Raw genomic sequence first — 14378 nt, 5'->3', positions numbered from 1 at the left:
ATGATCAGGCTGGACAGAATAGATAGGGACAAGGTGTTTCTGCCTGTAAAAGGAACAAGAACAAGAGGGGCATAGATTTAAAGTGATCTGCAAAAGAAGGAAATGTGATCCTGCCTGGAAATGTGGTGGAGGCAGGTTCACCTGAGCCTTTCAAGAGGAGATTCATTGCTGATTTGGTCTGAAATGGTCTGCAGGGATACAGGGAAAACAGAGGAGATTGGCACGAGGTAACGATGATAGTTTGACAGGCTGGTACAGACACAATGGGCAGACTGGCCTCCTTCTGTGCTGTAACAATTCTCGGATTCTGCTCTTCTCCCTTGAGCCTACACTCATTCCCATCCCCATACCATCCTGGCCCTGATCCACACAGCTCCCTCCACCCCTTTCTCCAAGCTCCTGTTTCTGGAACAGAGTCCCCACCCTGTGAATTTCTACCACAGCCCTGAAATTCAATCCACCCACATCTCACTCCCTCCGATCACAGATATCCGCTATTCAGTGCCCTCAGTCTAACCCCATGACCCCACAGTGGAAGGTTCAGATCCACCCATGAGGCCTTTCCCCTCTCCCATCACACTAGCCTGGAAATTCTCACACCTTCCATACCTCCTGTACATGATCTATTTGGATTTCTACAAAGGTCTTTGATAAGGTGTCGTAAAGGAGACTGAAATAATGGAAGAGCCCATGATGTTAAGGGCAATTTACTGTCATGGAAAGAGATTGGCTGACTGGCAGAATGCAGGGAATAATGATTAAGGAGTCTTTTTTAGGTTGGCAGCTTGACTAGTGGAGTTTCACAAGGGTCAGTAGTGGGATCATAACTATTCATATTATACATTAACAATCTGGACACAAGAACTGAGAGCATTGTTACTAAGTTTGCAGATGACACAAAGATAGGGACAGGTAATATTGAGGAAGTGGGGAAGCTACAGAAGGGCTTGGACAGGCCAGGAGAGTTGGCAAAGAAGTAGCAAAAGGAATACAGCATTGGAAAGTGTAAGGTTATGCACTTTGGTATGAAGAATAGAGACATCGACTATTTCCTAAATGTGGGGCAGCCTCAAAAATCTCAGGACATCGTTCAGGATTACCTTAAGGTTGACATGCAGGGTCAATTGTTGGTTAGGAAGGCAAACATAATGTTGGCAATCATTTCAAGAGGGCTAGAAAACAAGATGAGAGATAGACTGTATTTGAAATATTGTGAGCAGTTTTGGACCCTGTATCGAAGCAAAGATCTGCTGCCATTGGATGAAGTCCAGAGGAGCTAAATAAGAATTATCCCAGGCTTGTCAAATAAGGATCGATTGAGGACTGAGTCTGGACGTAATGTAGTTAAGAAAGAAGAGAGGGGATTTGACTGAAACTTGCAGAATACTGAGAGACCTGGACAGAGTGAACCTGAAGATGTTTCCACAAGTAGGAGAGACGAGGACCCGAGCACAGCCTCAGGTGGAGGATTGATTTATAGAATTGAAATGAGGAATTTCTTCAGCCAGTGGCTGGTTGATCAATGGAACTCATTGCTACAGAGGGCTGTGGATTTAAGTTTGAGATCAGTAGGTTCTTTATTAATGAGGGGATTAAGAGTTACGGGGAGAAGGCAGGAGAATGGGGTTTAGAAACATATCAGCCATGATCAAATGGTGGAGCAGACTCAATGGGCTTAATCGTCTAATTCTGTCCTTGCTGAAAATGTGTTGCTGGAAAAGCGCAGCAGGTCAGGCAGCATCCAAGGAACAGGAGAATCGACGTTTCAGGCATAAGCCCTTCTTCAGGAATGAGGAAAGTTTGTCCTTGGGCTATGGTCTTATTGGGACCACTATACGCTAGACACAATTATCCTCTTTTCTTTTGGACTGGACACTCCTTTACAGACTGTCAGGCTACCTGTGCTTCTTGCTTACTTGGAAATCACTATCCCATCTCAACCAGCCCCTGTGTGAGCAAAATGTGTAAAGTTATGGCTGCTCTCTGGATTCCATCAGGAACACACCCTTGCCTGTTACATGCTGGCAGCATCCAGCCAGGTATCTTAAATTAGATTTTGTACAATCACCGCCAAATTCTTTGTAAAGGGGAACTTAATTTGAGCTTCCTGAAACTTAGTATTGCAAAATTCAGCCTGCCGTTAAATTTCAGAGAACTTAATTCCATTATCGTCCCTCTATCTGGAAGGTGATTTTCATTTGGTGAAGTCCTCCCTCCTACCTTCTTCCCAGTCCTAAGAATATCACAAGGTTCTATACTCTATCTTACAGCAGAGTATAACTCAGGAGGATAACAACAGAGAAACAGCACATACAACAGGGAAAATAAAAACTGCATTCTCCTTCCACTGGGGAATGAGCAACCCAGTGGTAACTATTGATACCAGTGTGAATCCACAGTGGCTTATCCCCTTCTCCTGTCAGTGACTGGTATCACAGGACATCGCTTCTACACAAGACATTCTCATCGGTAATGCCTCAAAGTCACTCTTCCTCTTGCAAGACCCACTGCCAATCTTTATGAGCAATTCAATTAAAGGGATAGTGCGCTATCCTCTCTCTGAAGAACATGGAATATAAGTTTGTGCGAAGATTTGTAGCTCGGGTGCTCGTTGTTGTGGTTCTGTTCGCCGAGCTGGAAGTTTTTGTTGCAAACGTTTCGTCCCCTGGCTAGGCGACATCATCAGTGCTTGGGAGCCTCCTGCGAAGCGCTTCTTTGATGTTTCCTCCGGTGTTTATAGTGGTCTGTCCCTGCCGCTTCCGGTTGTCAGTTTCAGCTGTCCGCTGTAGTGGTTGGTATATTGGGTCCAGGTCGATGTGTTTGTTGATGGAGTTTGTGGATGAATGCCATGCCTCTAGGAATTCCCTGGCTGTTCTCTGTCTGGCTTGCACTATGATAGTAGTGTTGTCCCAGTCGAATTCATGTTGCCTGTCCTATATAGTGTTTAGTGCAGTCCTTGCATGGGATTTTGTACACTACATTAGTTTTGCTCATGTCGGGTATCGGGTCCTTTGTTCTGGTGAGTTGTTGTCTGAGCGTGGCTGTAGGTTTGTGTGCCGTTATGAGTCCTAGGGGTCGCAGGACTCCATGCAAGGACTGCACAAAACACTACATAGGACAAACAGGAAGACAGCTAACAATCCGCATACATGAAAATCAACTAGCCACGAAACGACACGACCAGCTATCCTAAGTAGCCACACACGCAGACAACAAGCAACATGAATTCGACTGGGACAACACTACTACCATAGGGCAAGCCAGACAGAGAACAGCCAGGGAATTCCTAGAGGCATGGCATTCATCCACAAACTCCATCAACAAACACATCGACCTGGACCCAATATACCAACCACTACAGCGGACAGCTGAAACTGACAACCGGAAGAGGCAGGGACAGACTGAAAAATCAGATTGGACTCAAAATGTTAACAACCATTTCTCTCGCCTCAGATATTGCCAGGCATGCTGAGTTTCTTCACCAATTTCTGTTTTGGTTCTGAACTGGAATGAAGTCTGAATCTAGTGCATGTTCACACTTGTTCTTATTTCAGTCTCCACGAGATCAATCCAGCAGTCAAACTGGGATGTGAGAATTCAATGATGTTGGCCAGTGACCAGGGATTGTGGCATATCTATCCTGGATTCCCATCCACCCTGAAACTCACAGTAAACTCATTGGATCATGAGCCTGGCTGGAAGATGTCAGGTTTCCCAGGCAGTAATGGTCAGAATAATTCATGTTTGTGATGTTTTTGGTTTGTTGACTCAGTCACAGACAAGTTCACACTGACTGGGTAAACATTCGAGTACGGTCTCGATAGCCTCCACTACAAAAAAAATAGAATTTCTCTTGGATGTTTGACAATTCCCCAGAATGATTCACCATTTCTACCCATCCCCCAAAGGCTTTACCCCCACTGTCTAAGCGAAAGTAGGAGGCACACAGAAGTATTAAAGTCACATCGCGTATTGACGAGTCAATTTGATGGACTAATGCTGAAGGTTCATTCACTTTGCCACAAGTTGGGGTTCTTTAAAAAAAAGTGCAGTGTTTCAGTAAGAAACTTTGTGCAGACTTGGCATGGGATTTTTAAATGACAGCCGCTGGACTCCAGGAGTGGGAAAACTGGACAGTATCATTCAGTATCACATCTAACACTCTGTTCGCGTTGCACTATGAGAAAGCCCAATGTCAGCTCTCAGTAGGAAATCCTGAACTACAAAATACCGACTCACCATCAGAAAATCAAACTCAGAAATAGACGTCTATGGAAACAAAGTCAAATTCAAGCATTTACTTACCCAGTGCGACAGAGAGGATCAGAGATAAGATGAAGAATTTCAGGAAAAACATTTCAAATAAATGTATTTTTTCAATTGCTATCCTTTCTCAGACTGTGTTGTAATATTTGTGTTTCAGGATCTCTGAACTTAAAGATACAGTACCGGAAGAGGAAGGATGAAGTGGGCTGACCAGCAATGAAAAGATTTGTTTGAAATGTACTGACATATTGCAGATAAACAGTGAGGCTGTTCAAAATAACTCAACTTAACTCAATAAAATCACCAAGTCCCCCTTTATTTACACTTGCAAAGTACATGACACTGACCCAGCTAGCTCGGAGCCAGCTCCGAGAGAGCAGAATCCCTGACACTCTTGTTAATATCTCTCAGCCAGGGCTTCCTGATTGGAACAAGTCAACAGCTGCAGTTATTATGAAGTTGTAGACATGTACTGTAACTTTAAGGGAGCTGAAAATTTTGGCTGGCATAGTGTGTGCTGAAAAATTCAAAAATGTAACATTTGGTTTTGAAACAAATAGCTGGAGCTGCATTGCCATGGTACACAACAAATTCAAATTTGGCGGATTAGTTTAAATTATGTCCCAGATACCAAAATCCAATCGAATTTGAATTTTACTGTTATAGATGGCACTAAACTAACGAGCCGATCTGATGTTTTGGGGTATATAAATTGGGGGTTTTGAGCACCTGGTGAGAACAGCAAAGAGCAGCCAAGCAGACTTCCAACAGAAATGCTCTGAAAGGTACCTGTCCAGAAGAAATTTGTGCAGCAGAAGACCAAAGAAAAGATGACCCAGGAAAATCTAGAGGAAAATCTGCAAAGGAGAACTGACACAGCTGGCTGGTTTGAAATGTGATTTTTTTGGAAATGTTAATTGAGATTTTTATTGGAGCAGTATTGTAGGGTGTGAGATAAAAATAGGTTTAAGAGGAAGTGAGTTGTAAACAGTTGTTGTTTAATGTTCTCTTTTGGATGTAAAAAATACAATTGTTAAGCTTTTTTAAAGTAGTGATATTTGGGACAATTCTTTCTAACTCACTTTCACAGATTACAGGGAGAAGTGAGCGTTTCTGTGGGTCTGGTTCAAAGAAGTGTTTACCCTGTGTCATAACACAATCAGGAAACTCATATCCTATGAGGTTCACCTGGTTGATCTCATTCCAATCCTTACATCCCTGTCCCGCCAAGTCCTGGGATGTAGGTGCTTTCTCATTCCTGTACCTTCTCCATGACCATTTTCACACCAGGTCTAGTTTCTCTCTCTGCCTCAGACAGTGGTGGTGTGTACTGGATCATAGCCCACTGCTCTTGTTTGGAACATCTCAGCCAAAACTCATCTTCAGGTGGTAACAGCGTTGAGGCTGTGACATCTGACCCATCCACTCACTGTCAGAAATTTCTTCAACATTAGGTGCAGAATAAGAAGCCACTGGTTCTGACAACTGTACCGGATCTTCTGAGAGGCCGGGTATTTTTTGCTGCTGCCCTGTTTGTGAGGTTGCAGCTTTCATGTGGTCCACGTGCTTGTTCAAGACCACCTCACTTACCCGAACGTTGTATGTCATGGCTTCTGGCCTTGTGTCAACCTGGTGGCTTTCCCATGCAGGGCCACTTGTGGTTTTAGCACCAAATATTGTCACCTGAAGTAAACGGTCTCTCTCACTTGGAGGAATCTTGTGTCCAGTATTGACATTCTTTCCTTCTCAGGAGTCTTCTCCCCACTGGAAACTCTGCTGGAGCTGTCCCTATAGTTATGTGAGCATTGGTCCAATACTCCAACAGGAACTGGGACAGTTTGGTATTGAGTGAAGTTGTAAGCGGTTTCTTTAAGGCTGCCTTCAACGTTGGGGCTGCTCTTTCCGCCAGACCATTGGATGATGGATGGTATGGAGCTGTCCTTGTATGCCAAATGCCATGAGGAAATACTCAAATTCCCTGCTGTGAAATGATGGCCCATTGTCTGTATTACACAAGAAACTGGCAGCTTTTCAATTGTTAACTCTATGCATATTCAATCACTGAATGGGCATCCACAATGACTCCAAATACAGAGCCCATGAAAGGATTGGCACAGTCAACGTGTAACCGTGTTCAGGGTTTACTCAGCCAGTCCTATGAAAGTGAGGGAGCTGCTGGAAGTTCGTTTTGACCTTGTTGGCATTTTAGACACGGACTTATCAATATGGATATGTTGGCATCCAATTCAGGCCAGATGCAGCATCTTGCCAACATAGTTTCCAAAATCCTTAGACCCAGTACCTGACAATGACTTGCTTGTGATAATCACTCTCGCTCCCCAGGTATCTTCAGGTATTTGGTCTCACTGGGTCAATTCTGGTTGTGATGGCCCCTCTGTTTCCCCAGATGTTTTACTTTTGCCAGGACAGGATCCAATCATGCTCACAGTCTGATATTGTCAGGGGTGACATGATTCATGTCCAGTAAGTTTAAAACTAAAATGGAGTCTAGTGCTGGCATCACTGGTGTTGTATCTGCCAGTGGGAGGTGATTCAAGGCAACCACAGTTGGTGTGCTGCCTCCTGGAGGGTGTTCCAACTTTTAAGTGTATGAGCAGAGAATAAGGGCCTACCCCTGAATTCGACCTGAAGCTATGGGCAGCACAGCCAATATATCACTTCAGCTGTCTAGAACACATTTTTCTAGCTTTGGAGAAATATTTAAGCATTATCTCCAAGTTCTCCAATTGCTCTTTACTGGTCTTGCCTGTTATTGGCATGTCATCCAGATAAATGGCATTCTGAGGTAGACCTTGTGGAATGTTCTCCATCGGTCACTGTGAAATGACACAAGCTGATGATACCTCAGAAAGCAGTCTTGTTTGTTGGTACAAACCCTTATGGGTGTTAATTGTAGCATATCTCTGGGAATCCTCATCTCATTGCAATTGCATGTACACATAGCTCATGTGTAGCTTCGTGAAGGACAGCTTCCCCACCAGGTTCGTGTATAAGTCCTCTGAGCAAGGAATCAGTTATTTATCCAGCTGTGAAAACAATTCACTGTTTGGCTGAAATCCTCACAAAGGTGAACTGACTCGTCAGGCTTCACGATCATTATGAGCGATTCCATCCATTCCATAAACTGGACTGGTTTGATGATTCCTTCATTTTCCAGCCTTCACTTCTGCACATTCAGCAAATGGCATTGGGTGGGCCTTGTAGGATCATGGAATTGCTTCCCAGTCAACATGCAAAGTGACATTGACTCCTTTGAGAGTCACTTAAACCTCACTGAAAAACATCCGACTTCTCTCAGGCAGCCATTTCCTAATCAAAAAATATTGAACAAATCAAGTTAAATCTTTCTAAACCAATTTCACCCCATCAAGCTTGGGGCCAAACCTTTCACTAAAATGTGAGAACTGAACCAGCTGCTTCTCATAAGAGACCGGAACTGAAGTTGTACCTTTGATCTGTAAAGGTTCCCTGGGATAGGTTCTGAGCCTGGCTGAGAACATTTGTGCAAACTTGAGTAGGAATGAATTTTGGTAAAGACAACCCCTGATCTAACTGCACTGGCATCAATCTCCATTCGCACTGGGTGACCATTTAAGCAGATGTTTATTTTGGTTCTAATTTGAACATTGCTAAACAATACAACTGTTCCAAACAGATGTGAGTGGACTTTCCAGGATACTGGCCGATGCGTTCTTTTATGCAATTCAGGTCGAGTGGGTCATGTTTGCTGCCTCGAGTTTGCATACCAGCAGCAACTACAATGAATTACCAGCCCAGATTGTTGAGAAACTTTTAACCATTTGACCAAGACTAGGCTTTGATTTGGGGGTTTTGCTGTGGCTGACCTAGAGTCCCTCTGTTGAGGATATCTTCTGAGTAAGGCTGTGCAATTGCCCTCACTGAATTGGTTTTCTCCAAGCTCAGTCAGACTGGCAAAGGTGTCTACTTCCACTGGTGTACCTGACAACTCCTGCTCCACTTGCTGCATTTTCCAACTATGAAGCCTGTTGTAATGCCTGTTTGAAATCCAGTTGGGATTCAGCTTGTTGGTGCTTTTGTTGGTGGTTACATCGTTAATCACAGATACCAAATTCTCACTTCAGTCACATACCTCTGCCATTCATTTTAACCTCATCAAAAATCCCTATATAGATTTTCCTGGTTCTTTAACTGTTGGATAAAGTCAATAGAGGAAGATTTGGTTCATAATATTCCTTAGCTAAACCCATCAACTCTGGAAAGATTTTTGTATCTGGTGCCTTGGGGAAAGCTATGCTCCTTCCAACCAAAAATGCTGTGAGTCCACATGCTATCAGGAGAATTACTTGTTGCTTTTCATCTGCCCTAATATCATTTGCCTAGAAAATATAACATTCTTTCCTCATGCTGGGCTCTGTTTTTGACAGCAAGATTGAGTCATGTTTCCCAAATATCAGTATGATGCTAGAAATACTTACCCCAACTCAAAAATACTGTTGAATGAATTTCTTCAGGAGCTTGCTTTTCTCTTACTGCCACTGAAATAACTCCATGAAGACTGGTATCCTTCACCAAGTTGAAGATATAAAAGTTGAAGTTCTAAATTGCAGGCAGACCAATTTTGACAGGATGAGGCAAGAACTTTCAAAAGCTGATTGGGGCCACATGTTCACAAATAAAGAGACAGCTGGAAAATGGGAAGCCTTCAGAAATGAAATAATGAGAATCCAGAGAAAGTAGGCATAGGAAATTCTGGATGACTAGAGAAATTGAGGATTAGGTTATGAAAAAGGAAGCTAAGTAAGGTATAGACAGAATAGATAGAGTAAATCCTTAGATTATAAAGGCAGTAGAAGTATACTTCAGAGGGAAATCAGGAGGGCAAAAGGGGACATGAAATAGCTTTGGCAAATAGAATTAAGGAGAATTCAAAGAGTTTGTACAAATACATTTAGAACAAAAGGGTAACTAGGGAGAGAATAGGACCCCTCAAAGATCAGCAAGGCAACCTTTGTGTGGAGCAGCAGGAGATGGGGATGATACTAAACGAGTATTTTGCATCAGCATTTACTGTGGAAAAGGACATGGAAGATATAAACTGTAGGGAAACACATGGTGACATCTAGAAAAATGTCCATGTTACAGAGGAGGAAGTGCTGGATGACTTGAAACACAAAGGTGGATAAATCCCATGACCTGATCAGGTGTACCCAAAAACTCTGGGAAGGTAAGAAAGTGATTGCTGGGCCTCTTGCTGAGATTTTTGTATCATCAATAGTCACAGCTGAGGTACCAAAAGATTGGAGGTTGGCTAATGTGGTGCCACTGTTTAAGAAGGGTGGTAAGGACAAGCCAGGGAACTATAGACCGGTGAGCCTGACATTGGTGGTGGGCAAGTTGTTGGAGGGAATCCTGAGGGGCAGAATGTACATTTATTTGGAAAGGCAAGGACTTAGGGATAGTCAACATGGTTTTGTGCATGAGAGATCATGTTTCTTCAAAAAAAAAACTCAATCGAGTTTGAGAGACAAAGAGGATTGATGAGGGCAGAGCAGTAGATGCGATCTATATGGACTTCAATAAGGCATTTGACAAAGTTCCCCAGACTAATTAGCAAGATTAGATCTCAGAATACAGGCAGAACTAGCCATTTGGATACAGAACTGGCTCAAAGGTAGAAGACAGAATGGTGGAGGGTTGTTTTTCAGACTGGAGGCCTGTGACCAGTGGAGTACCACAAGGATCAGTGCTGGATCTGCTACTTTGAATTATACAAGTGATTTGGATGTGACCATAAGAGGTACAGTTATTAATTTTGCAGATGACACCAAAATTGGAGGTGTAGTGGACAGCGAAGAGGGTTACCTCAGATTACAACAGGAACTTGATCAGATGGGCCAATGGGCTAAGTGGCAGGTAGAGTTTAATTCAGATAAATGCAAGGTACTCCATTTTGGGAAATCAAATCAGGGCAGGACTTATACACTTAATGGTAAGATCCTGGAGAGTGTTGCTGAATAAAGAGACCTTGGAGTGCAGGTTCATAGCTCCTTGAAAGTAGAGTTGCAGGTAAATAGGATAGTGAAGGTGGTGTTTGGAATGCTTTGCTTTATCAGAGTATGGAGTACAATTGCGTGCAATTCTGGTCTCCTTCCTATCAGAAAGATGTTGTAAAACTTGAAAGGATTCAGAAAAGATTTACAAGGATGTTGCCAGTGTTGGAGGATTTGAGCTACAGGGAGAGGCTGAACAGGCTGGGGCTGTTTTCCTTGGATCATCAGAAGCTGAGGGATGACCTTAGAGGTTTACAAACTTATGAGGGGCATGGATAGGATAAATAGGTAAAGTCTTTTCCCTGGGGTGGGGGAGTCCAGACCTCGAGGGCATAGATTTAGTGTGAGAAGGGAAAGATATGAAAGAGACCTAAGGGGTGGCCTTTTCACACAGAGGGTTGTACATGTATGGAATGAAGACAGGAAATGGTGGAGGCTTTGTTTACACATATATAATATGTGATGCAGACACTTAGCTAAGAGCTAGCTCCTCTAGAGTGACTGTAACACCTAATATTCCTGTTTGAATTGTTTAAATATAATAGTTTACAAAACAATTAACATTTACAGCTGTATACAGAGAAGCAGCAATTTTACAAGAGAGGAATGGCTAAGCCAAGCCCCAAACATGACATTCAACCAGTTTTCAGGGAAATGAGGACAAACCTCGAATCTCAGTTTCAATCATTACAAACAGTAACAATGACATTGGTACATAAATGACAGTCCAATTACACAAGTGCATACAATACAGGTCCCCAGAAACCCACCAACCCTCCGGTCACTAAGGCAGCCCACCCCTATGCACCTTCTGGCTCTGTCCACTCCATGCCCTTTCCAGTTCTCAGTCCATCCTGACTTTCCAACCACCTCTAGGACAGCCCAGGTGGAGAGCACTGAGGATGGCTTATCTGCCTTCCAGCTCTTGGTTGCCCTACATACCATTGTGCTCTCACCCACCCCGATGCGCCATCTGGCCCATGGACTACCCTGACACCTTCTGGCCACCTTTAGGACAGCTCTTCCCGATCACCCCTTCTCATGACGACAGCACTCAGAACAGACTACCCACCTTCTGGCCCTCAGGATGACCTATGACCCTCCCAGCTCATAGTAAGGCCTGCCAGACCCAGGGACACAAGACAGTGTAGGTGATAACCCCAAACCACATGACAGAGTTAAATACCAACAAACAATCCTTTCTGATACAGTCCATTAGCATAGATAGTTCTTCTCTATAAGTAGAGTCCATTCCCAGGAACACAGTCTACTCCAGTATACAAAGTGCATTGTCAGAAGTGGAGTCCACTCCAAACTGCAGAGTGCACTGCTAAAAAACAGGGTCCACAACCAAGGGCAGAGTCCACTCCCAAAGGCAGCAAATGCACACCCCACAGCACACAGGTATTCAGTCTCCATGGAGTCCTGGCACATCCTTGGAGAGCCAGGGCCACTCACAAGAACACAGTACATTGTACAGGTGCAGTTAACTCTCAGGGGTTTAGGTCCACTCCTGAAGGAAAGGTCTTCTCCCAAACTCCAGGATACAGCAACTGCTCACCTCCCAGCACACACACACACAGGTGTTCAATCTTCAGAGGCCCAGTCCCAGAGCTAGGCCTCACCACAGGAACAGCTCATCGGGTAAAATGTAGGTCTTTCACAAGAGCTCAGTCCAAACACCAAAAAGTGAAGGCACATACAGAAAGCAAAGAAAATTAGAGTCCAAGGGCGAAGCTTTACCATAAAATCCACATTGTCCTTTTCTCAAAAAAGTGAAAAGATTAACAAGCTGTATTCTCCTTCTCCCTCAAAACTAACAGTAACACACTGATTGTAGCCCACCCAGCACAGAGTCAGTCCCCTAAACTGAGGAGATGAATCTCTTTTTAAATTTTATTAAACAATTACAAAACAGTTTACAAAAAACAGTTAACATTTACAGCTGTATAAAACAGCAATTTTACAAGGGAGAGAAGCAGCAAAGCCAGGCCCCAAACCCTACTGTTCAACCAGTTTACAGAGAGAGGACAAACCTCAAATCCCAGTTTCACATATGAAAAGACAGCGACAATGACATTTGTACATAAAAAGACAATCCAGTTACATAAACAGTGCAGACAATACAGACCCAGCAAGCCCCCATCCCTCCCACCTTCCGACCACTCTAAGGCAGCCCGTCCCTACGTACCTTCCGGGTCTCAGTCCACCCCATGCCCCTTCCAGTTCTCAGTCCGCCCTGACACCTTTTGACCACCTCTAGGACAGCCCGCCCCGGTACCCACCCAGGGTGACAGTGGTCAGGACGGCCACCCACTTTCCGGCTTCACTAACCACTCTCAGCACCTTTTGACCACCTCTGGGGCAGCCCACCCCAATACCTGCCCAGGGTGACAGTGCTGAGGACAGCTACCCACCTTCTGGCTCTCAGTCTGCCCTTCATACCATTGGGCTCTCACTCACCCCGGTGCAATATCCAGCCAGTGGGCTATCCTGGCACAACTTCCAGCCACCTCTAGGACAGCCCGTCCCCTTCCATGGGACGACAGCGTTGCAGGGTAATCCACAAGCCTTCCAGATCTCAGCCTACCCTAATCACCTTCTGGCTCTCGGCTGCTCTGACACCTTTCGGCCACCTTTAGGACAATCCATCCTGATCACCCCTTCTCAGGACGACAGCGCTCAGAATAGCCTACACACCATCTGGCTCTCGGACAGACTAGCATCAGGGTGGCCTACCCACCCTCTGGCTCTCGGGGTGACAGCTTTCAGGACGACCCATGAGCCTCCCAGCTCACAATAAGGCCTGCCAGACCCAGGGACACACAAGACAGTGCAGGTGGTAGACCCAACAAACACCACAATACAGTTAATTACCAAAAAACAGAATCCTTTCTGGTACACAGTCCAAATAGAGTCTTCAAAATAGAGTCCATTCCCAGGAATGGGGTCCACTCCAGTTTATGAGGTGCATTGTCCAAAATGGAGTCCACTCCAAACTGCAGAGTCAACTCCTCAAGGCAGCAAATGCACACCCCACAGATGTTCGGTCTCCATGGAGTCCTGGCACATCCTTGGAGAGCCAGGCCCACTCACAGGAACACAGTACATTTTTAAAGTGCACTTAACTCACAGGGTTTTGGTCCACTCCTGAAGAAAAGGTCTTCTCCCAAACTCTAGGATACAGCAAGTGCTCATCTCCCAGCACACACACAGGTGTTTAGTCTTTAGAGGCCCAGTCCCAGGGCTAGGCCTCCCCACAGGAACAGCTCCTCTGGTAAAATGTATGCCTTCCATAAGGGCTCAGTCCAAATGCCAAACACAGTGAGGATACATACATGACAAATCTAGAGTCCAAGAGCAATGCCCTACCACAGGATTCACATTGTCCTTTCCTCATACATAACGGCCAGGACAAGGGTCACGCTCAGGCTGTGACCAGCCTGTGATTCCTTTTCCTTTTCCTTTTTGAAGCAGAAACCAACGGAAACATACTGACTGTAGCACCAGCCAGCACAGAGTCCACCCCCTAAATTGAGAAGACCTTTGCACCCCCTGGTTATATCCGTCCGCCAGGGCTTTCCTGATTGTCCCAGGATAACAGCCCCAGTCAGGGAATTCAGATTTGATGAGATTCACCTGGCCAATCTCATTCCAATCACAAACACCAAGTTTCCTGTTTCTCTCCATCTCTCTGGAAGGGACTGAGTTGCTGAGGGGTGAGGTTCAGCTCCACAGTGAGTAGTTTCAATAATACAGGCACAGTACTAGCAGCAAGATGGTCTCCACACTCTGTCCATTCATATTCACCACAATAGCTATATCTATTATAAGAACCATTTCTTCCACATTGACCCTATTTCTATAGGAACCATATTCCCCACACTAACCTTATTCCTATAGGAACCTTAACACCCACGTTAACCCTATTCCTATAGGAACCTTATCCCCCACATGAACCTTATCTTGTAGAGGAACCATATTCCTCACATCAACCCTGTTTTGTGTTGGAACCATATCCTCACATTAAGCCTATTCTGATAAGAACCATATCTCCCA

At 44.6% G+C, this 14378-nt stretch overlaps 2 protein-coding genes across 3 annotated transcripts in view; one reads left to right on the top strand and one right to left on the bottom strand.

Annotated features, from left to right (window-relative positions):
• The window catches only part of LOC122552552 (immunoglobulin superfamily member 2-like), a 1022215-nt gene that overhangs the window by 204962 nt on the left and 802875 nt on the right, over positions 1–14378 (top strand). The window lies entirely within an intron of this gene.
• Positions 1–14378, bottom strand: part of LOC122552554 (polymeric immunoglobulin receptor-like) — a 46092-nt gene that overhangs the window by 28701 nt on the left and 3013 nt on the right. The window contains exon 1 of one of the 2 annotated variants that reach the window (XM_043695252.1): positions 4306–4421. The exons of the other annotated variant lie outside the window; for it this stretch is intronic. Coding sequence (XP_043551187.1) covers positions 4306–4357 — 52 coding nt within the window. The 5' untranslated portion in view covers positions 4358–4421. Of the gene's footprint in view, positions 1–4305; positions 4422–14378 lie in introns of those variants that run through there. 2 annotated transcript variants of the gene reach the window in all.

This window comes from Chiloscyllium plagiosum, chromosome 9, assembly GCF_004010195.1.
Source record: "Chiloscyllium plagiosum isolate BGI_BamShark_2017 chromosome 9, ASM401019v2, whole genome shotgun sequence".
In the NCBI taxonomy this organism is placed as follows: Eukaryota; Metazoa; Chordata; class Chondrichthyes; order Orectolobiformes; family Hemiscylliidae; genus Chiloscyllium; species Chiloscyllium plagiosum.
Note: the sequence above shows the minus strand (reverse complement) of the source record. Positions and strands in the feature narration are given on the sequence as shown.